We start from the raw sequence: 23,053 nt of genomic DNA on the forward strand, positions 1-23,053 counted from the left end.
TAAGTAGGGAAAAAATACAATGTTTTATTTTAGTTAAGTAGACCTCCCTGTAAAATTTTACTACGCTTGTTTTATAAGACCTTAAACTCAAAATCTGTTAGGTATGATACATATGAACCAGTCAAGGAAAGCGCGTGCAGTCAAATGCATCGCTTGTGGTATTTATTTGTTAGTACTAAATACTTAATACTTTTGGACTAGTATAAATAAATTTGACGTGCTTCAACATTCAAGGGTCTTACGTATCATACACTGTCATGATCATGAATAATCAACATTTTTATAAACAAAAAATAGTTAAAACAAAATTTACAACAAATAAAACAACAGTAATTAAAAACTCAATATTTTTTAATATTTACATCAAACAATAAACATAGACATCACAGTGAGATTAAAACGACAATTGAGATACACTAGTGTAGTACGTTCAATATTAAGAATACAAAAAATCTATTAATTTATTGAAATATCAACAATTTTACGAACAAGGGTACAAATAGTTAATAGTAGAAAGTTTAAAATTCTACGCTTACATTGTAATGCGCATTAAATCATTAAAATAATTTCTAAATAGCAAAATTAAAGAATACATTAGCTATAAAATGTTAATGTTCTTAATTTCCTTTCAAATAGCAGGCAAAGGTCGAGATTCAACCGACTTTTACGTCACTAACTAATGTGTGGCGCTAACCAGATTTTTTTAAAGCGGATAGTAGTTTTTCATTTTAAATAAAATTGTAATAGGTTTTTGGTTAATTGCTAATTTCTAGAACTAGTAATTAGTACAAAGCACTTTCTTAAAAATACTTATTTAAGTTGCATCAATTACTTAATTGTGATCGTTTTCAATTGTAAACAAAAGAAAAAATAAGTCTGCATATAATTTGAGTAAAAATTTTAAATAATTTAATTTTAACTTAAATAATTTGTTTACACTTGAACGTTGTCAAGAAGACACAATGAAACTGAAAACGGAAATTAAATCGATATCATTAATTCTAGTGAAATTGATTTAGTAAATACTTAATAGATTTCTTTGGGATCTTTACAAATCTTAATAACGTTTGCTGACAATATTTTAGTTTTTCTTTATAATTTGAAATAACTCTTAACATAACCCTGTTAATATTTCACTAGGATAATTTTAATACAATATCTTTGGTTAAGTTTAGAAATAATATGTTATTACTATTAAAATAGTAACATTTATGTTTGGTGTGATCGGCGTCAAATCTAAAAAACAACATAAATGCCGTCTACATTACATGCACATCCAAAAATATGAATCTATCAACTTTTATAAATTTTGCCAGTTCGTTGTGATATAATCGCAACCGTATATCTAATATCTAGTACTAATACATTTTTATTTCCGAACACAAGCCCCGGTTAATACAGGTTGAACAAGAAAGTAACCTTTTTCACCTCTTCTTTGATGTAATTGATATTAAATATTAATTTTAAAAATCTTGTTCAACCTATTGAGCTGAAATTTTTCACATTTTTGGCGCTGAAGACACAATGCAATCTAGCAAATAATATTTTATACGTTTTTGTGTATAGAAAAAAGCGGATTTTCAAAAATTCCTTTTGAGTGATTAGTGGCAGTTTGCAATTTGTTGATAGCCCTTAGTTATAAATAGAATATCAAATGCATTTTTTGCCAAATTTAGATGTAAGACAAAGAGTAACTATGCTTGCAATATATCACGTCAGTGCAACTTATGACTAACATTTCAATAATAATACGACTTATTAGTAACATTTTTAAAGATTCAATTTTCTTTAATTATCATATAATAGGCATCTATTATTATCAATTTGGATGGTACACACGAAAATTAAGAAAACCTTATATAATTTTATACTTAATCCTAAATTGCATTTGCTATTTTCACGTTTGCTTTTTTGTGACATGTTATTAAAAAAAAATAGACATATATTTAATTACCAAAAACCAAACCCATTGAATCGAATATTAGACTTTCACTACGACGATGATTGCCTTTGAGAAAAAAAAATTAAGTACACAAACATAAGTCGCGTCTGAAGCTCGGCTTATGTTCTAGTTTATGTCACTCGTGAGGTTCCTCTATAAAGGAAATGGCAAGCAATTTACCACCTATAACTTCGCAATTTCTTTTGCGTGCTAATTAAATATCCTAGCATAAAAATTGGTCTAAAAATGCACCAAACAAAAAAGATTCTAGTTGACTCTTCTTTAAATTTTTAAAGATGCATATTTGACCGTGAGATTTGGCTATTAGAGAGAGTAAATCAGAGCACATAACCATACATTATACATCAACGTTGTTTTTAAAAAAAAACAACATCTTAGCTGCGCATATATCGAAGGGAAATGTTGTTAATGACAAAAGTTTATAATAACTTGAATTGACAGTTATGTAACTTAATTTGTAATAGGTAATACAAAATAGTGTAACTTTCTGAAGAATTACGAAAGTTGTAAACACAGTGGTTGCCAACTATTACATTGTAAATGCTCTATTATCAAGAATCCTATAAAAAACTTTTCCATCTATATGGACTTTTTCAATATTTTGTTTCATTTCATTATTTTGTTAGACAAATTGCTTTATCATTTTTACTACTTTGATTTTAGTCTCTAAAATATGAATGTTATTCAAACAAAAGAGGAATCTAAATATCTTGGACAATTACTTTTTTTATTCCAAATTCTTTGCATATATACATAAGTCATATTGTATTGTTTTAATTACCGAAATTTACGATTGTTTTATCACATTATTATTGATGAACTTCAAATTAAATCAAGTTAGGTTTAAATTAAATTTTTTATATGTAAATCTTTAACTATACCTTCATATACTGATTGTAATTGGCCTAGAACACACTTTATATAAGGTGAAAATATTGTGTTAATAGTACTTCAATCAATATAAAAAAAGTTCTAGGGGTGCTTAATTCTCTTACTAGTTTTCATTAGTAGTTATTCATAAAGAATGAAATGGTAAGTCATGATCTACCCACAGTTATTAACTTTAATTAAAGATTAGTTTATACTTCATATTTATTATAAATATAAATGTTTTCTTTAACTTTTCCTTTTAAAATGTTCAATAAAGAGTCTGAAAGTTAAAAGGTTAGACATCTCGTAACAATCAGCAATAAACATGAGGCACCTCTTCCTCGGCATGAAACTATGATAAGCTGTAAGTATATTTTACTATTATGTTTATTTTAGGCTTTGTATAAGTTACAAGTCATAACTATATTATTTATTTTATGCTTTGTATAATAAGTCATTGGCATTTGACAATATTAGATGCTTGAAAATAAAGTGTCAAAAAAGTATTTAAAAAAATAAAAAACTCAATTATTTTTTAGATGCAAGATCTGTCTTTGAGCATATATGTATATGTAAATATAGAAATGAAAGAATACACTAATCTGTTTGGATTTTCGTGTTTGATATGTGAGTGTAAACTATATTATAATTTTGTTCACTAAATTTATTTTATTTTCATTAATATTAAGGAAGCATTACAACATTCATTGACACTACAGCATTCAATAGAATTTAAAAATACTTTTCAACTTTTTTAAGTATTATCATAAACATCTTTATACTTATTTTGTTATAACATATTATAAATAAAATACAAAGTATGTATGTACCCTGTATGTATTAGAAATCTTTAAAGAAAATTTGTCATGTCAAATCACACGATTAAGTATTTAGTACATTCATTGTGTAGTGACAATAAATATTGTTTTTTAATACATATGATTCGCCATCATACAATAAATAATAAACTATGAATTTTCTATATTCTATTATACAAACACAAGCAATATAAATATTAAAAAATAGCACCAATTTAATTTTTTACATTTTTCTTGCCAAATGAAACAAACTTATAAGCTGTTATTTTATAAGCATAACCTTAGTGTTACAAATTGTTTGTTCAATAAACACCTAGGTTTTGATAAAACTACAAATGAGTTTAGCAATTGTCTTTGGCATCACGAGTCATAAAAGTTGACATGTGATAGAAAAAAAAGATTAACCGTCTACTTTAAAAATAAATTCTCTTCCTAAAGAAAATCCTATCCTTCATTAACACTGTGAATTAATATTCAGGGCAACGAGTATGTGGTATTGGGACTCCAACATGACTTGGAGCATTGGTATCAGTAGGTAAAGCCGTATGTACCACAATAGCAGGTTGAGTGGGAGTTGGTGCATGTAACTCATGGCTCTCTCCTGGTGCTAGGCTGGCTATAGCAGCCAATAAGTCCGGATTCACTATTGGCTCACCTTCCTCACGTGGCTCCCATCCAATAGGTGGACTTGCTGGAGGCGAAATCAAAAATTGTTTTACAGGAGCGGGTGGTCGCAGGTTTTTTAAAGAAATTGGTGTTACTGGTTGTGCAAAATAACAGTTAATGCATGAATTATAAAATTTATACTGATGGAGACGAACACGAGCGGTAGCCGCTGCGAGCGGACTGTCATAATTAACACGTAAGCGCTTAAAACTCTTTAACCACTGAAACGTTATATTGTCCGCAAATGTACGAAAAAGAGCTTCTAATTCATTCTTTAAATTATCGTCGGTGAAAACGTTACTATGAATGTTTGTTACGATCACAGACTTAGGTAAGTCATCCAAATCGTTTATTTCATTTAGAGAATCATTTCCATGATCTATATCTGCAATGTTAGGATGAATATTAGGCATTCCATCTTCGGGGTTTATATAGACATCGTCCTCTTGAAATGTCTCTTCATCTTCTTTATTTGCCATTATTTGTTACCAAATTTAGATCCGTAGTTGCATACAATTTTCGATACTGAACTATAAATTATTGATCACAACACCAAAGTCTGAAACCCACTATTTTCATAAAACAATACCTAATCGATTAAATATAAGATGTCACAAATGTGACAGACTTGACATTTGTCACTTTTGAAAGGTTCATTTTAAATAATTTTAATGTTTTTAAAACAAAACTACGTATCACTACTTTAATATACACTGTTTTAGATTTTAACATTTTTATTAAGTAGATATTAGTAATTGCTGAATATGTTTTTATTAATTAATTATATTTCTGAATTTCTAAATGTTAAACAACTTATTACAAATTCTGTTCAATAATTAATTAAAGTCTCTCTAGGGTCACTTTGAACATTCTAATTTAAGAATAACTATTTATGAAATTAACTTTATTCCATAATTAATCTAAATTCAATTAAATCAAAGATAATTTTTTTTCTTGCTTACCCCATTATTATTAGAATTGTTCGACGACTAAATATATTTATTCCTATCATTGAGAAAATAAAACAAAATAGTTCGCATATAATACTACACCTTCTATAAATTTAACAAATTTAACAGAGTTCTATTCTGAACACAAAACTAAATTCTGGTAACATGATGAACTTGGCAACTCACTTCTTTGTCATCAATGGCTAGACCAAAATTTTATGCGAGCAAAAAAAAATGCGAAAAAAATCCCTTATGGTGCTTAACAACCAAACATTATCATTCCATTGTCAAATTAAATAATTTTCAATTGTTATTAATAATAAATTTAAACAATACTGTAATAGAGCAAGGTTTTGAAAATTTCAGACATTGTTAGCTTTATATTTATTGACGAAAAAAATTATAATATTGTTTTATATACCAATACTTTTATCCTTAACTGTGGAGGCATGATGCCTCTATAAGTGTGCGGCCGCAGGTTGATGTCTAAATTGTCCACGTCTTATAATAACTCTGTCAGCCATTACAGAATTCTTAAAACAAATTATTTATTCATATATACAAAAAACTTTGCCTCGTGCCCGACCTTCCAAAGATCATTACACGTTAACATAAGCAATTATTATTAAATTATTTACAGTCATGGGAGTTTCTTAATTCGGTATATTATTTCATAAAAGTTGTGTGTTAATTGACAGATGACAGAGTATATTTAGTTTACAAATAGCTAAGATATGATAGCACGATCGTATTTGATATGAAAATATTAATAATTATTGACATAATATATTTTAATTGTTTTTTTCAAATTAAAAAAATATATTTCGTCTATATATTTCAAGAATATATATTTCATAATTTTGATTAGTCTGTGGAAGTTAGAAGAACTAACAAGCTGTCATTTCTGTGATGCTTGATCTGTCATTCTTTGATTATAGTTTGGAATAATAAGTAAATAACGCTAATGTCGATCTAAATACTTTTCATAGATTGTGGATAAATTAATTTCGAGCAACAAATCAATTTTACTTTCATCTTGCATACGGATTATGAAAATGGCAGGGTTAGAGTCACTCGTCGTTGAAGAGGTTAAACTCGCCGAAAAGCCAGTTGATCGAGAAAAGGTTAAACTTATTTATAATTTACTTTAATTAATCGTTTTATTTAAAAAAAAAGTGTATTATTATCTTTGTTTATTTTTAGACATGCCCGTTGTTACTGCGAGTATTTTGTTCTACTGGAAGACATAATTCTTCGGGTGATTATGCGAGGGGAAATGTTCCTCAAAATGAGCTACAAATATACACATGGATGGATGCATCGTTGCGTGAACTAACAGGCCTTGTTAAAGAAGTTAATCCCGAAACTCGGCGTAAAGGCACATATTTTGACTTTGCGATAGTATATCCAGATATGAGATCGCCAACTTATCGTATGCGTGAAATTGGTGTTACGTGTTCGGGCCAACGAGGTGGCGATGACAACAAAACACTGGCACAGGTCAAATTTCAAATTGGTAATTATCTCGATATATCAATTACGCCACCTAACAGAATGCCACCTCCAATGCGAAGACCTCAGCCTTATATGAATAATCGCCCTTATTGAATATTTAAGTAAGATATTTGTACCTTATATTGTTAGTAAAATTTTCAAAAGTAAGACAAATAAATAAAAATTATAAAACACTGTTTTTTTTATTGAATATCTATTTTAGTAAATATTTTATTTTATATTTTCAATATTTTAAAACAAATCTCAATGAAAGAAAACATGATCTAAAGTTAGTTTTTGGATAACTTGAAATTATGCATGGGAGATGCTTTTGAGAATGGTTTCTATGTCTATAAAAACATTGTTGGTACATAATATGAATATTTTTCAAAACTTTATATGTAAAAGTCACATTAAAAAGAATATATATTTAAAAACTTATAGACAACAATATTAGGTAATAAAAAAAGAATATTATTTTATATTTTTATTTGTCAAATCAGGCTCAATTAAAACCATTTTAACAAAATATTATGGTTCTACATAACACTAAGTGACAAGACAAATTATGTCTTAAAAATTAGAGCTCCTAAAATAAATATATTTTATGTACTTATAAGTCTAGTGATTACTCGCTGATCTGAATGGCCTCTTCGATTTTTTACCCATTGCTGCGAGATCAATAGTTATACCATTTGGTAGAACTGCTTTATTTTCTTGATAGTCAATGAAGCCATTTTGTTCCTTATCATCTCTGGCCTTATCACAAGCAATACCTGTTTCATAGTTGTACTCTCGTTTCAAACCATCAGGATCGACATATCCGTATTTACCACGAGTGATACAGTCTATGCCAATAACTTCTTCTTTGAATGAACCATCGTCGTTTTCAAATCCCCATGTAATGCTACCATCTTCATTTTCTTCCCGATATTTGCGTATAATTTGAGCTACCGGTTTTTTTTCTCTAGAATTGGAAGAAGTGTATCTTTGGGCAGGCGCGCTTTTTGCAGGTGCACGAATGGGCTCTTGTGGTCGGGAATATTGTCTCACGGGCTGAATGTAATCATCTTCTTCGTCTACGAAAGGTTTAGGTTCAGGCCTAAACGCAGGTCGCTGTGGTCTGCTCGATAAAGGCTGAAGTCTGGCTGGTTGGGGCCTCGCAGTGGGTTCATTCCTAACTGGGCTGAATGATTGGGGTAATAAGGGGCGGTATTGTGTTGGTCTCACTGGCTCAGGTTTCGGTGCTGTTGGTGTGGTTTGTTGGAACGGAGATGAATTATAAATAGCTGGTGGTTTTGGTTGAGATGTAGTTGTTATGTCGTAAAAGTCGTTTTGCGGTTCTGCTGTGGAGAACGCGTTCGATACATAAGCAGTTGGTGTGTTGATTTCTATTTCATCTTCAGGTTCTTCTGTTACTGGTTTGGATTGCTCCTCAAGAGACTGTAAACTTGGGCGGGGAGCTGCATCTACTGATTTGAACGATGGCCTGGCAAGTCCAGGCCTTCTTATTCTTGCTACTCCACTTGGAACTGGAGCGGCTTGTAGTCTTCCTTGTCTAAATCCACCTTGTCTACCTCCTATAATTGCACCAGGAATTTGAATCCGGGGTGGTGTAGGCGAATCATATTGAGCATAAGCTGTGACTGCACACAGCATACATATCTGAAACAATAACATTATCATTAAATTTTTTGTCACCGGTGAAACAATTGTTACATAAAAATAATTCTATCGACTTGGCAATGGAATAAAAACAAAAATAAATATTAAAGTTGTAAAGTGGAATTCGTAAATTCGTACTACGCAATTGATCGACATAGCAGCATACTTTCGACTGTAATAGGCCTTGCCTATATCACGAACATTGCTATACTTATTGATATCGAGTCGTTTGACGTGTTTTGTTTGACTTCGTGTTCTACTTTATGTTTTTATTAAAGTTCGATAGCAAAAATACCTTTCGTTTTAATATTAGATACATATGTTCGTTTGTTGCAACGTTTTGTAATAGTGAGTTGTGAGTGAGTTCACATCACAATAAATTAAAATATTACGTTGTTTATTTATAATACAAGCATGTAGCAATACAGCCGGTGTATTTGCGATGTAAGTGTTTCTAATTTCTTTTAAATGTTAACAAAACTATATGGCAATATTTTTATAATAATCGGAAAGCCATCGGTGGTCAGTTGTCACCAACACGCATTGGCATTTCGGCACACGTCCTTCCACTATCAATGACCCGCTATCCTTGAAAATTAAATGGTCGTATCTCCTGTTCCTTTACACAGGCTAACTTACCCCTTAAGCCGATATAGACATACAAAAAAATTAATGGTAGGGATTCTACAAATTCAACAAAACCAGGGAAAGCCTTAACTGTATTTTTTTATTATTACCTACACTGCAAAAGATATATTTAAGCAAAAAATATCTGGCAATAGTAAAAAAAATGTGGTAACGTCACAAAGCTTTTAAGCTTATGAAAAGGAGGAAGGCAATATTTAAAAATTTTATACGAGAATAATATAAAAGGTTTCCGCAAACACAAGTTAATAAACTTCATAAATTTTACCAGGTAGTATCAGCGATATTGAAAATATATTTTAAGAGAAAATATTCGTAATAAACAGGAACTATGTTTTGCGTTATTACGTACATTTTACATATTATGCAAATGTACATATGTAGTTCAGATATTGTTTGATGGCTGCAGGCTACAAGCGGAGACATTTATTACAATATTACGAAGGCAGCTTATTTCAAGGACTAGCAAGTTCTGACGATAATATTGTAGTACAAAAGTGTGTCCGCAAACACACGCGCATGTTTCAATCTAACAAACCAATGGAACAGTAAACTGACATACTAATAAGAAGGGAAGTAAGGCAAGGCAGTGTAAGACTACCATATTAATAGCCCCGAAGATTAATTTACTAGAAATTCAATAATTTAACCGATTTTAACCTAGAATCTTGGAATCGGCAGCCACGAGACCAACGATCTATACGAATACGAACCTAAAAATAATTATAATAATAAAAAAGTGAAGTAAGATTTTATTAAATTTTCAATATGCTCGTAAAAACTGTTCGAGCCCATCACATAAAAAAAATTGCTTCTCACTGGCACGTAATAGATATTCAATTTTATAAAACTGGTTAAAATAATTGGATAACGTATACGTGTGATTTTAACTATCAAGTAACTAGATATTACTAATAACGTAGAGCACGACGTCACATAAACGGTTAATAAAAATTCGGGTATTTGCATCCGTTATTCCGTAACTATATAAGTATGTATAATTAAAATTTCATTTAAGTGTTTGCGCAATGAGGGATTAACAATAATTAGTCAATACGTAAGGTTTAGCATATAGAAACCCGGAACTAATTTTATTGTAATTATCATTTAATTATGATACGTTTTATTTCCTGCCAAATAAAATTATGATATTTACTTTGTTATAGATATACGAGATAATGATAATGCCATCCTGAGTTTCACTTAAATTATTTCAGTGATTTTTGTATGTATAGTTCAAGAGATCGTGCGTTAGTTCAAAATTTGTTTTACGACATTCATTTTTGTATCAACAAAGACGACAATTTTATAGCAAACAGCTTAATATATTATAGAGGTGATTTATTCGTATAAATAACCACTATCTAGGTCTAGAAATAATAATGCTTCTTTATATTCACTTAAAGTGGCAACGTAATAAAATATCGATAAATTAACCGCAACATATCTATCTGGTTTAGAACGATGAAACTTTTGCAAGAACAAACAAATATAATTATATGTGTAACTATTAAACGGTTAGGACATTATAATAGAGAATAATAGCTTAATTTACTGACTGTGAAATATTTACAAGTCATACCATCTTTCTGTGCTAGATTTCATCAAATTAAATAGAGTATTATTATAATCGTGAAGTGTATTTTAGTAGTATCATAATGTCAAGTATAAAATAAACATAGCGTTTACTGACGGCTTATGAAGTAGAATTACTTTTTTACACATTTTGACAGACATAACATTCAGAAGTTATGAAGTTGAAATTCCTTAGTGGCAGTTTAGAGGTGAGGCCTGGAGCCTCGATCTGAAAGTAGTAAGGACGCCCGGGCCACTCATTCTTCCGCCAGTCAAGGTGACAACGTTCTCGTGACTTAAGAAAATAATATACTACAAGTAATCAGGTCCTAGAAGGCTGAGTTTTTGTTTAATATATGATAAAATATTTTAATACATCCGTAAAAGTTATTTAAAGTATTTTAAAATTCATTTAAGATAAACTGAATTTTGAGAATGTTTGCAATGTACTGATTAGCTATAAATCATATTCCCAAATACCCAGAAAATAAATATATAAAGGTTGCAAAGGTCAAAGGTAAGGCAAAGTAATATAAATGACTACCTTCTCAATCCAAATGCATAGAGTCAAGGCTAATTGCTTATGTAAGCCCTACATTTTGTACGCTAAGCCGTAGACTGCTATGCTAGATTTAAATACGTAATTAAATATAATAAAATACAATTTTATAGTTTGCGGGTGCTCAAACCTCTTATGACCTACATCATGTAAGTTACTAACTTATTTAATTATTTAAAAAAAGGGTTCTTCCAAAGTCAATCAATTCGTATTCATATTGGTTTTATTATTTGTTTATATTATATGATATATTAATTTAGAAATATAATAATATATTCGTTTTAATAAAAGCATATTCTTTGTGTTCACATATTAAACGCATTTAATAAGTAAAACACACCTATAGTAGCAGCAGCTTCTGCCCATGACATTTTTAGTACGTTTTCTGATTTTGTAAGTTATTGCACTTGCAATAAATTATTTTCGTTAAACCACTATTTTTATTGCGTCAATATAGTATTTCAAAATTAAAATTCTAACCAGTTTTCAATTAGAACCAGTAATTGCTAAATAGTTTCGTATATTTTTTATATAAATAAACATAGTTTTTGCTAAAATTAATAAATAAAACACTTAAAGCATATAAGCACTTAAATTATATAAAAAAACGAATATGTAAAAAAAACCATAACTACGTTTAAAACGTAATGCAACAGTAGACATTAAAGCACAAATATTAAAAATAATTTTTATTATGAATCGCTTGTGTTTACTATTTATTTGGGGTCTGTGCAACGTCAAAGCTTCTTGGAAAGTATTTTCTTTTTTGCCAATTTACGGGTGAAACACTAAATGGTGTTGTTTGTCAATAGTAAAGCGCATTATAAAATATAACCATTATTTGGCTTTTACGAATACGATACCCGCTGACTAAGAGCTGAGATAAGGCTTTATTCTATATTCATAATAAAATTAGACAATTTGAAATTTTCATTGATTCAACTCAAGTTTATAGTTTAAATAGTTTTATCGAATCGAGGCTTATTAAATCACTTAGCTACACCATCATACATGATAATATGACATATGATGATGACAAATAAAACGTCAAAAATATCATAATATAGCAATTAACAATTTAAAAAAAAGCTTGAAAAATATTTGGGAGTATCATTTAACGAAAATAATGTATATACATATATATGTAGTATTTGTATTAGAAATGTTGCGTGAAGAATTAACGCTTTCAAATATGACTCCTACATACTAAAATTATTTTTTCTAAATTTTGATTAATTTTTTTTTTAACAAAAATCGTTAAACAGTTTAAGTTTGTATGTTAACTTAAAAAATGCTTATATACATAAGTGCAACTTGTTAATTGTCTACTATTTGCTAGTTAATATTCATCATATTTTCTATTATATAACGAGTTAGCATGCTATATTTACACAAAGTGCATGCAAGCAATGGTAGTTCATTGAAAACGAACGAGATATATAATAGTCTTTTTTACGAATAGAAGGGTAGTGGAAACTGACTATGATTACAGAAATATACTTCGTACGTATTTATATTAAATAAAATGTTAATTAAAAACGTATGAAGTTTACAATACCAATATGTTTTAAAAGAATTAAATTATTTTAAAACATATTGGTATTGTAAACATACTTACTCGTAACGAGTGATAAAACTATTTTTGTCACAGATTCAAAAAGTGAAATGAAAAGACATTGACGTAATAAAGTTGATAACGAGTTGCTGTGATATAAGAATGTTGTTTCTCTAGAAACATTTATTATAGAATTAATCTCTTTATTATTTTTATTTCATACAAATTAAATGTCATAAGTATTATGTTTAAGGCTTACATTTTACAAGAGCTTATAAATTCCATGTGCAATAAACACAAAGACGGTATGTGAGTGATTAAGAATTGTAAGATATCTATGTTTATTAATAAGAATTTGTTATTAATAGTAACTTACGTTCCGGGTATTGTATATCAATTGAAATGACCATGTCGGTATTGAAACCGCGCGTTGATGTCTTTTGTTAGCCAGTTTACGTTGACGTTATTTTTAAATTCAAAAATGTACATTCATTAAATTTTAAAAGTAAAAAAAGCTAAAGTAATGTTACTTTGAATTTTTTTACCATTCAGAGTTGTAACTGCAAGAATTCATTCTTAAAAAATAAAATTGTATTAATTTTTTCATGGAACTGTTTTGATATTTATTTCTCGATTGACTTTCTTATAAACGATTTAGTGAAAATGAAAGAATTTAGTGTCTTAGAACTTCGTAAGTAATTAATTTTTTTTTAAGTTACCTAATTTTAAAAATGGATAAAAATTCCGATAAAGTTTGAATGGACAATCAATAAAAAATTAAGAGAATAGGTAATGTTTGTTTATTCTTTAAACAATACACGAACAGTTCTTTGTTATTTGAGCTTTCAAGGTAATCATGGGCTAGTATATAATACATGATACTTAGACAAGTACCAAGTATGTAAGGGCTTAGGTTACAGGCTTAAGCTTTGGTTCCGCTTCAATTGAACTTATGTGTAACATTGATATCGTATTTCAATCTAGGCTATAGGTATATGTTATTTAAAATTTTGTTTTTTGTAAATATTAGATCAATCTTTGTCAATGTAATTGCAAGTATAAATTAATTTAAATAAAAAATATGGACACAGGTATTTAATAATTTATTCTGTAATAATTAATAATAATAAGGATTTTTTACATACAACGTTTTCAATATTGTACGAACATGTGTTACATTTACAACCTAATTCCATTTTGTACGCATCGAATTGTAATTTTCTAAGTAGTAGTTAGTGTCATGTCACTTCTGATAAATGTTCTTTATAGTTATTGTACAGAGGAAGATACATTTATGATTTACAATTATTTTTTTGTCTTATAGATTTCTAATTACTTCTGACTTTTAAGGAATGGAACCTTACTAAAAAAAGTATTGCAATATATTATTTATTAATTTTATTCGGCAATTATAGTAAATGTAATCGTGCCGTTTCGTAACATTCAATCTATGTTACCAAATTTAATACGTTGAAATATATTTAAAAAAACACACCCACCCAATCATATTTCTACATTTGAGCAATTTTAAATACCATATCAATTGATAAACGAAATTTATAATAACTCGTATTGCGTATATAGGTTTACGGTGCGTATTACTAATGTTATCATTGCAATTTTTAATTTCTATTAAATATTATTATGAACTTTTAGACTGGTGCGACCAGTAAATTATAAAATATTACGTTTTGCAGTGAATGGCATAATTTAAATGCGTTGAAATAGAACGCCTATCAGCTCTCTATCAACTTCTAGTCAAGCTTGTTGGAGTAAGAGTAGGCAAGTGTAACGCAACCAGTGGAGCATTTGTCCATAATGCATGCTTTACGTAATCGAGTCATTAATATGACAGGTTGAATGTTAAATTCTGCTCGCATTCTAACAATTAGTTCCGCTTTAGAAATTAAGAAGGGCAACATTGTATGCGAAAGGCTAAGTTGATTTACTACCGCCCTCTCAAATCTCAATAGATTCAAGGTTGCCATGCGAAATCGATACCTATTTAGTTCGCTAGCTATATGATAATATCAACCTAATTTAAATTTGAAAATTGTTATTACAAATAATTATCTAAAAAACACTAGTTTCCTATTTATAATTTAAAAAAAAACAACATTTTAAGATTTAGAATTTAAAAAATATTTGACATAAATAATTATTTTAAAAGCTAGAAATGATGATATGATGAACTAGCAGATTGGCCTTGTATGCACTGAGACTCACCAGTAATGTCCGCATGATGTCCTGTGGCACGACACTATCACGCCGCGACCGATCAACAAATAAAGGAAACACCACCCGCGCAAGCTATATGAGGTCGCCCACTCTCGCCCTGCGCCCGACGCGACCACCATACCTTATTGCAAGGTAACCAACTAAGAACGAACACTTCGGCTAATGTTATGCCAATAAAAAGCATTACTATATAATTTGGTTGTACTAAACGCGAAGATACCGCTAAACGGGCTAATTAATTTCAACGACGTTTTATATTCTTTTGTGTATATTTTTATTGCTTAATCGAATTCAATATCCTGTCTAAATATTTATCGAACACCGTTAAAATGTATATGTATAATCATATTAAAAATATATATAACTTATAGTTAGCGATGGACTAGTATGCACAAAGATAGCTCAGCTTGTAACCTTCTAGACAAAATCTAAAATGATTTAGCTTTTGAACTTTATTTATGTCTATGAAACTGTTTATTATTTTATACCCTTCAGCTTACTATTATGAATCAAGTTCCAACGTAACACATCCGATTCGTCTCGTCACAATGTTGGGCATTGTTCGTTTCCAATTTGTAATTCAATCGAAGTGCTTACAGCATGCGATATGTCAGGTGTGGCAATAGCTCGTGGATCGTAACTATTTACGTTCGTTCATATTTTAAACTAGCTCTAATCAATGGCTTCACTCACGTTGGTGTTAATATTTGTAGAAATATTTTTACCAGGCTGCGTTTTTCAATTATTTCAATAATGTCAAGTAATTAGGTTTTGTATTAATTAAATATAAAGTACGTGGAATTTTACAAGAATCGGTTTTTTTAGGGATTTTTTATATTACAGCATACAATTAGATTAACAGATGGATACAACTTTAACAGTAGTAATTTAAACTTACTTCCTTCATCTTAAAAAATATTTTCATAAAATATTTCTCGCGAACACAAAACGTACGCCTGCATTAATAAATTATTTTTCAATTCGTATATTTTAAAATATATAAATACATAACTGTCCGACTGATTGATAATCGGAAATAAATAACTGTAATTAAAGTACATATATCAATATCTATCAACAAGTACATATATATCATGTTAATTTAAAGAAACAAGTACCTACTAATTGTAAGTGTTTCAAAGACGGAGCTATGTAAAAATAACGAAGGCTAGGTGTGCTAAATTATGTAATTGTCTCCTATTTAGGCTACTAGTTTTTGGAAATACAAGAACATGAGGTTATTAGCTTTCACTGACTGCGCTGTGACTCCGGCAGGATAATGTAAGTGTAGTTTGTTACATCAGTGACGCGTGAGCAGCAGTTTAATCACGCAAGCGCACCGGAAAGTATATCGGCAGCATCACAACATAAGTGAGAGTTCGTAACCATAACAGCTAATTCCCTTACGTTACTGGTTTACTGTATCACTATTTTTAGTGTGAAATTTTTATATATAGAAAACAAGTAATATGTGTACAGTACAATGTTTTTGTATTATTAAATATTCCCAGTACTACTGACTTATCCGCCAGGACGGTAATAGGAGAGCCCCGTTATTTGTCCCGTATCGCCTTTTTCAATGGCGTTTCTGATTCGACACGACGCATACTCTATTTGTAACAATGGAACTTGTTTCGGGGTCATATACGTAGTGCTTGAGTATTACTGTTTAATGCATTTATGTCAGGAGTTGACAGGTTAATGACCGAGGACTCATTACACATTTTGACTGATGTATTGATTGAAAAAATTGTAACGTCCGAAGGAAATAGCATTTTCATTTTTTATTTCTTTCAATGTATATTTTTATATTATAATATACTATAACTTTAATGTATGATATATACAAAGTTGATGATTCACTAATTGAATTAACACTACACTAACGAAATAAGTACTTCATTAAAATTTACGATCGTACGCTGATTTTACTATAACGAAATGTTAAGCTATTTAGTTAAATTTATATCACATAATTTACTGTTTTAAATTATTCAATATTAAGAATAAAAATACTTATAAAATATGCAATTTATTATATGTACATATTTCTGGGTGCGTTTTGGCGCAGGTTCAGTATAAGAGTGATATTGTTTCGCGTGCTCTGTCTTCTGAATATTAAAATGTAAGCAATATGAACTCTTTGTCAACGTTTATTCAGCGTAAAGTCTTTAACATTTTACATTATATATCAATTTATATAAAAAAAATCTTATATAACAACTATATTAAAAAATCTAAAAATATTTAAGATAATTTATAATTTAATCGCACATCATGTTTGTATTCAACGTAACGTAATGTATTATCATTAAATAATTTTGAAATAACTGGTATGTATTGTTTTACTTATTCACTGTATTATTGAACCGTCCGTCCCAAATAAGGCAATTTAGAACTCCTAGACTACGAAATTAGTATCCGAATCACGTATCTTCTGACGACGCGCGTCGGCCGCCACCGTTACCGACATTTAGTAATTGTCTTTACAGGGAATGCGCCCGCGCCGCCCTAGACGAAGTCAATGTCCCGTATAATTAGCGTTCAAGACCACATCAGCAATGAAGAATTACACCGTGACCTGGATTTTAACATCGCTACGTCATATGTTGATGTGATCATTAAAGGAGTTCTGACGAGAGCAAATTAATTAAGTTGATTGTAACTTGTATTCGATGTGAAAATGTATTCAGGTACAGTATCAGACTGTAAATGTCCCACGGTTGGGCTAAGGCGTCCTCTCTCTTTGAGAAATTTGAGATTTGGCTAATTCCACCATACTGCTCTAACACGGTTTGGTGGATACACATATGGTAGAATTTCGTTGAAATTAGACACTTGCAGGTTTTCCTTCACCGCCAAGCACGAGATGAATTATAAACACAAATTAATCAACTCAGTGGTGCTTGCCTGGGTTTGAACCTGCGTTCATCGGTTAAGATGCCCTTGCACTAACCTAACCAGGTTGATACCATCAACTTATTACATATTTTAGCGCAAAACAGAAATATTTAGTATTTTTATATTTCAGTTTGCAGCCAGTTTACATTGCCAATACGTATAAGCATTGGTGACCTTTTACCCTATTTGGCGGCTCATTTGCCAGTCTGCCAAACTATTATCAATAAAATAAAAAAAACTTATTCAATTTTATTTGAACCTGTACAATTCGACTATTAAATCCTTATTATATTATATGTATATCCTTATGTAAGGTTTAAGTACAGTTTCTTGTGTGTAATGCCCTTCCAACCACCATTCGGTAAGATGATGTAATAAAATTTGTATCTCGTAAAAGACTACTGGATAAACTTGGCATGATTTTTTAAAATAATAAGTTGATGATTCTACTGAATATTTGCTAAATATGAAAAATTAGTTATGAATAAAAAGTTTGCAAAACAACGATTAATAAAATTTAGTTATGTTATTATACTAGTATGGCTCGTTCTTCTTTTCATAATAAATAATTTAAAAAATTTACAATTGTACATATTAAACGAAACAATTTTGCCAAAAGTTTATTAATTAATTGCCAGAAATCACCAATCCTTAAACTTGAGATTTTCGCGAAACAAGTATCATGTGGTTTTGATATAATTATAGGAATATAGACAAAATAACAGAGGGGGTCGCTTAGATTTAAGAATATTTTAGGAAAATTTCGCAGAAAATATTGACTATCCACTGAAGTAACTAGTAGAAGTACTGGTCAGTAGTAGGCAACTCTTTTATCGTAAAATATTTATAAAATATTAAATTAACAAAAGATTAAGTTTTGACATTAAATATCACTTGATAATTCAATAACGTGATTTTCAATTTCAGACCTGAATTCGGTCTGATCTCGCTTCGTGCTAATAAGATAAGAAATCTGATTATATTCAGTTTTTTGAATCACAAAGATTTTTCAGTATCTGTCTACTAGCTAAGAAGAGTCTCGGATAGGACATAAAGCCAGTTGGCATGCACCTGGGCTTTCTGTCTGAGATATTCTGTTAGAAGAAACTTGAAACTCACCGCAGAACATGAACGCGAAACGTCAAATTGTTATATACGACATTGATATTTATATGAATAGCCCGTACTGGTAGGTATCATCAGATATTCTTCCGCCAAACAGCAATACTTAGTACTGTAGTATTGCAGTTGTATAATATTTTAGTTCTCAAGGTTGGTGGCGTATTGGTGATATAAGGAATGGTTCTTGTCTATTTAGCCGAGTGAGTGAATTTGTGTGATTTAAATTTGCATAAAATAATTATACAACTAGACGTATATAACGTATATAAGTTACGTTACGTTACGGTAAGTTTGAATAAAATAATTTCCTTAAAATTATCTTCACAGTTTGGTAAGTGAAGTTACACACAATTAGCCTTAGTAGTAAAGGCTAGGATAACTGTGCAATAACATAAATAATGATTATTTTGCAACTGTTATTTTTCTCGGACTGAGACTAATACCTCGTTTCATTGACATTTTAAATCGTGCAATTTTCTTAGTTATTACATACTTTTGATATCTTGTATTTGTTTCACATGGTTGGAAAAACGAAATATAAACAACAATATAAATACATACACGTCGCAGACGCTATATATTGATTTACCTGACACTTAAAAGAATTATACTTTCGTCTTTAGTATACATGGGTGAATAAAATAAATACAGATTTATAACGTCCTTTAAAGCATATTATATTTCAATTTCATATCTCTTAAATTAATTTAAACAGAGAAGTGAATGATGATTATTATACAGTACAAGCGGAGTCTGGTAGTTCGAGGTGTGCACACTCCTATGCCTCGGAAAGGACGTAAGGCGTCGGCTCTTTCTGCTCTATTCGAATTTTCCGTTACATTCAGACTATACCTGTGTTTCCGCACACTCTTGTTCATTTGTTATAACATTACAAAACAACAAGAACATAAACATTTTTAGAATTAGTTCATGAGTTTCCGAGATCAATCCCTAAATACAAAAAAGAAACAAATACCTCTTTATAATATCAGTATAGATTTGCATGACGAAAAGACACGTGTCCACTTAGATGAATTACCACCGGAAACTAGCGGACGGATATTTTAAAAACATTTACATGGTATAATTTAACCGAGGTTAGGATTATCTAGTATAATAATATTAAGCAAACATTCAAGTTTTATTCTTATAAAGTTCAAAACGACACGACTTTATATCTTTGCATTCAACAAGCTCCAACTGACTAGAATATACAAATTTCCTATGTGAGTCATTTGATCTAAGAATGCAATTCTATGCTTATAGATAAATAAAATTTTCAAACGCCTTTTGAGTGAATCACGAAGTTATATTATGTAATATGGTTTTCTGATTGTGCTTGAATACGTATCACTGTAATCTATATCAATTTAAGATTTCTTAAGGAATTTATCTACCTCAGGTGTGCCACAGGGATTTAATTGGGGTCCGTCAATATTTTTAATATATGTTAGTTATCTTTAAAAAAAGAAAGTGTGTTCAGCTGCGGGATCAACCTATACGTGCAAACGTACTTTGGAGTTTTACTTTTCTTTGTAGAAAATTCAATGACTTTTTATTCACGCGATTCGCACGATTTGGACTCGGCATTAATAAATATTACCCCTCCTAAACCTAAAACTGAAAGACTAAATAGGTGCTTAAACGAGTATGAATCTCTTATTAGTATAAATCTTCTAACTGTTAATTATCGACGTATAACAAAACTTCACTGTTTGAAATGTTTGAAAGGAATCGTAGTTCGCAAATACTAATTACAAACATGCAGTTGTCGGATAAAATGCCCCCTAACATCTAATTTAATCGTTTCAAATGTTTTAAAATAGCTTATGTGCAGCATTTTTATACTTACGAATTTTATCGCACTTATAACTTTAAAATATTTGTTTAATATATAATGGCCAGAATTTTTATTTATTTGGGGAGATATCAAGTCTTAATATACAGAGTAATCTTATGTACCAGAAAAATATTTCATAATACGTCACGGTTGTATTGTTTAGGATATAGGTAGGCGGACGTGCTAATGGTAAGAGGTCACCAACGCCCATAGACATTGCCGCTGTTAAAAATATAAAACATCGCCAATGCGCCATCTACTTTAGGAACTAAGCTTTTATGTCACTGTTGCCTGTAGTTACACTGTCCTTATAACTGGAACACAACAATACTAAGTATTGTTGTTTGGCGGTAGAATATCTGATGAGGGTGTGAAATCTTCCCAGACGGGCTTGTACCACCGATTTATTAAGTAGTTATTAAAAACCTTTTTAGGTAAAAAAAATGCTTGAATTTAAGTTTTGGTATAGTACCATCAAAGTACAATAGATGGCGTGTTTCATAATTTGTACATACATAACAAAAGAAGTATTCGAAGGCGTGCGAGCATTAGATTGTATAAACAGCAATAAATTAAACAATAATTTTATTTCTAAAAATATATTTATCAACATATATTTACTTAGGTAGGTACATGTGGTTATCTTACAACTTTCAACATTTTCTTTAAATATCACAAATAAAAATAGATAATATGTCATACCATAGTTTTTTGTATCTGTTGCTCGTTATGACTCGCTTTTGAATATATATTAAGTTCAATGATAGCACTGCTTTGATTAAAATTTAATAAGTGACATATTACAGATTAAATTGTAATCAAAGAATTTGTATACTTGTGAATTTGCCGAGACCAATAAATAATCTTAAACAACTAGTATGTAAATTCATTGTTACTTCTTTATAACTAAGTCTAATTATATGATTTAAATTTGACAGGGCTAAAATATTTTTAACTGATATTTAGAATTTAAAAAGATAGCTAAGCTTTAAGCCCTGTTATATCAATTCGAAAATGTAATAGCTTCGCTTTCTTTCGGTAATTTTAAATCCAACGGTCATGCTAAAACGGACACTATTACATTTTTTACAGTGATACTAAAAACTTATATAATTTTTAATAATGAATGTAAGTACAGAAGCCCAAACTCTTAGAGGCAAGCAAAGTACGAACGAATTAAATAGTCTCTAAAACTCGCTAAAAAATATTAATTATAATTGTAATATTTACTGGATCGAATTTTTAAATATTGATTTACATATTTTTTTTAATAATGTATAATAAATTATATATATTATACACAAACAAAACTTGTGCAGGTTGTTTTCGCTAAATCACAACAAGATGGCGCTACTTGTTATATATAAAACTTTAAATCATAACTTTTATAACAGACAATTCATAGCGCGCAGACTCAGCATTGCATTTTTGCTACTGTTGTTTTTGCATGAAAGTCATATTTATTATAACGAAGTTTAACATGTTCTTAACAAGTAATCGTAAAACGTAGTACCTTAAATAAGAAGCTAATTAAACCTTAAATGTACCTAGCACTACTGACACATTTGTTAATTTAAAACTGGTAACAGTTCTAGTAAATACCTAACGTAGGTATGTATAAATACTTTTACAATTATTTTATTTACAAATATACTTAAATTTAAACTAAATATAATAAATATTTATTGTACATTTCAGGATAGAACAATTATGAATTTTAATAAACTGCTTATTGCGAATAGATATTTTTCATGCTAAAAATTGTTTATTGAATGTTTGCATAATACTTATATATTTTATAATCGAATATTATTGTAAGTATTATAATAAAATGATTATTATAATAATTGTACGAAGTCCCATACCATTTAGATGGATTTATTTACTAAAATTTACAATTTGTGTCTTTTAATTACTAAAAAAATCGTTACAGTAAAATTATATTTATAACGTGTACTTAAATATGAAAGAAATGAAGAATAAAATCATAGAAAACAAGGATTTCACTTAAAATAAAGACGAATATACATTACTATCACTTTTTTACTATTTTGTAATGATCACATGAGCTTTCAGCTTTGTTATATCAACTATTGCCCTCTATCGTCAGTGACGGTAAACGTTCCATTGCACGAAGAATTTGCCGATCTGTAAATTAATATTTATAAATAAATACTTATTAAATTTAGCAA

General features: G+C 29.6%; 4 protein-coding genes across 5 annotated transcripts in view; 1 reads left to right on the top strand and 3 right to left on the bottom strand.

The window, feature by feature from the left end:
• Positions 1-1,604: 1,604 nt before the first annotated feature.
• On the bottom strand, positions 1,605-4,914 carry LOC125066943 (protein sarah). Its single transcript, XM_047675275.1, has one exon. It carries the CDS (start codon positions 4,794-4,796, stop codon positions 4,119-4,121), a length of 678 nt encoding a protein of 225 aa, XP_047531231.1. The 5' UTR covers positions 4,797-4,914; the 3' UTR covers positions 1,605-4,118.
• Positions 4,915-6,154: 1,240 nt separating this feature from the next.
• Positions 6,155-6,955, top strand: LOC125066858 (histone deacetylase complex subunit SAP18). The gene is made up of 2 exons (XM_047675150.1): positions 6,155-6,391; positions 6,471-6,955. The coding sequence occupies exons 1-2, from the start codon at positions 6,317-6,319 to the stop codon at positions 6,873-6,875; spliced, it is 480 nt and encodes a 159-aa protein (XP_047531106.1). The 5' UTR covers positions 6,155-6,316; the 3' UTR covers positions 6,876-6,955.
• Positions 6,956-7,273: 318 nt separating this feature from the next.
• On the bottom strand, positions 7,274-15,086 carry LOC125066761 (pollen-specific leucine-rich repeat extensin-like protein 1). The gene is made up of 2 exons (XM_047675020.1): positions 14,987-15,086; positions 7,274-8,426 (listed from the first exon to the last, which is right to left on the bottom strand). The coding sequence occupies exons 1-2, from the start codon at positions 14,999-15,001 to the stop codon at positions 7,383-7,385; spliced, it is 1,059 nt and encodes a 352-aa protein (XP_047530976.1). The 5' UTR covers positions 15,002-15,086; the 3' UTR covers positions 7,274-7,382.
• A 6,380-nt stretch (positions 15,087-21,466) lies between these two features.
• LOC125066859 (organic cation transporter protein-like) overlaps positions 21,467-23,053 on the bottom strand; it is a 61,687-nt gene continuing 60,100 nt past the window's right edge. Inside the window, exon 7 of one of the 2 annotated variants that reach the window (XM_047675151.1) lies at positions 21,467-23,009. In XM_047675151.1, the coding sequence (XP_047531107.1) occupies positions 22,952-23,009 (58 nt within the window). In that variant the 3' untranslated portion in view covers positions 21,467-22,951. The remainder of the gene's footprint in view (positions 23,010-23,053) is intronic. The other variant, XM_047675152.1, reaches the window with a different exon arrangement.

Source organism: Vanessa atalanta, chromosome 10, assembly GCF_905147765.1.
Source record: "Vanessa atalanta chromosome 10, ilVanAtal1.2, whole genome shotgun sequence".
In the NCBI taxonomy this organism is placed as follows: Eukaryota; Metazoa; Arthropoda; class Insecta; order Lepidoptera; family Nymphalidae; genus Vanessa; species Vanessa atalanta.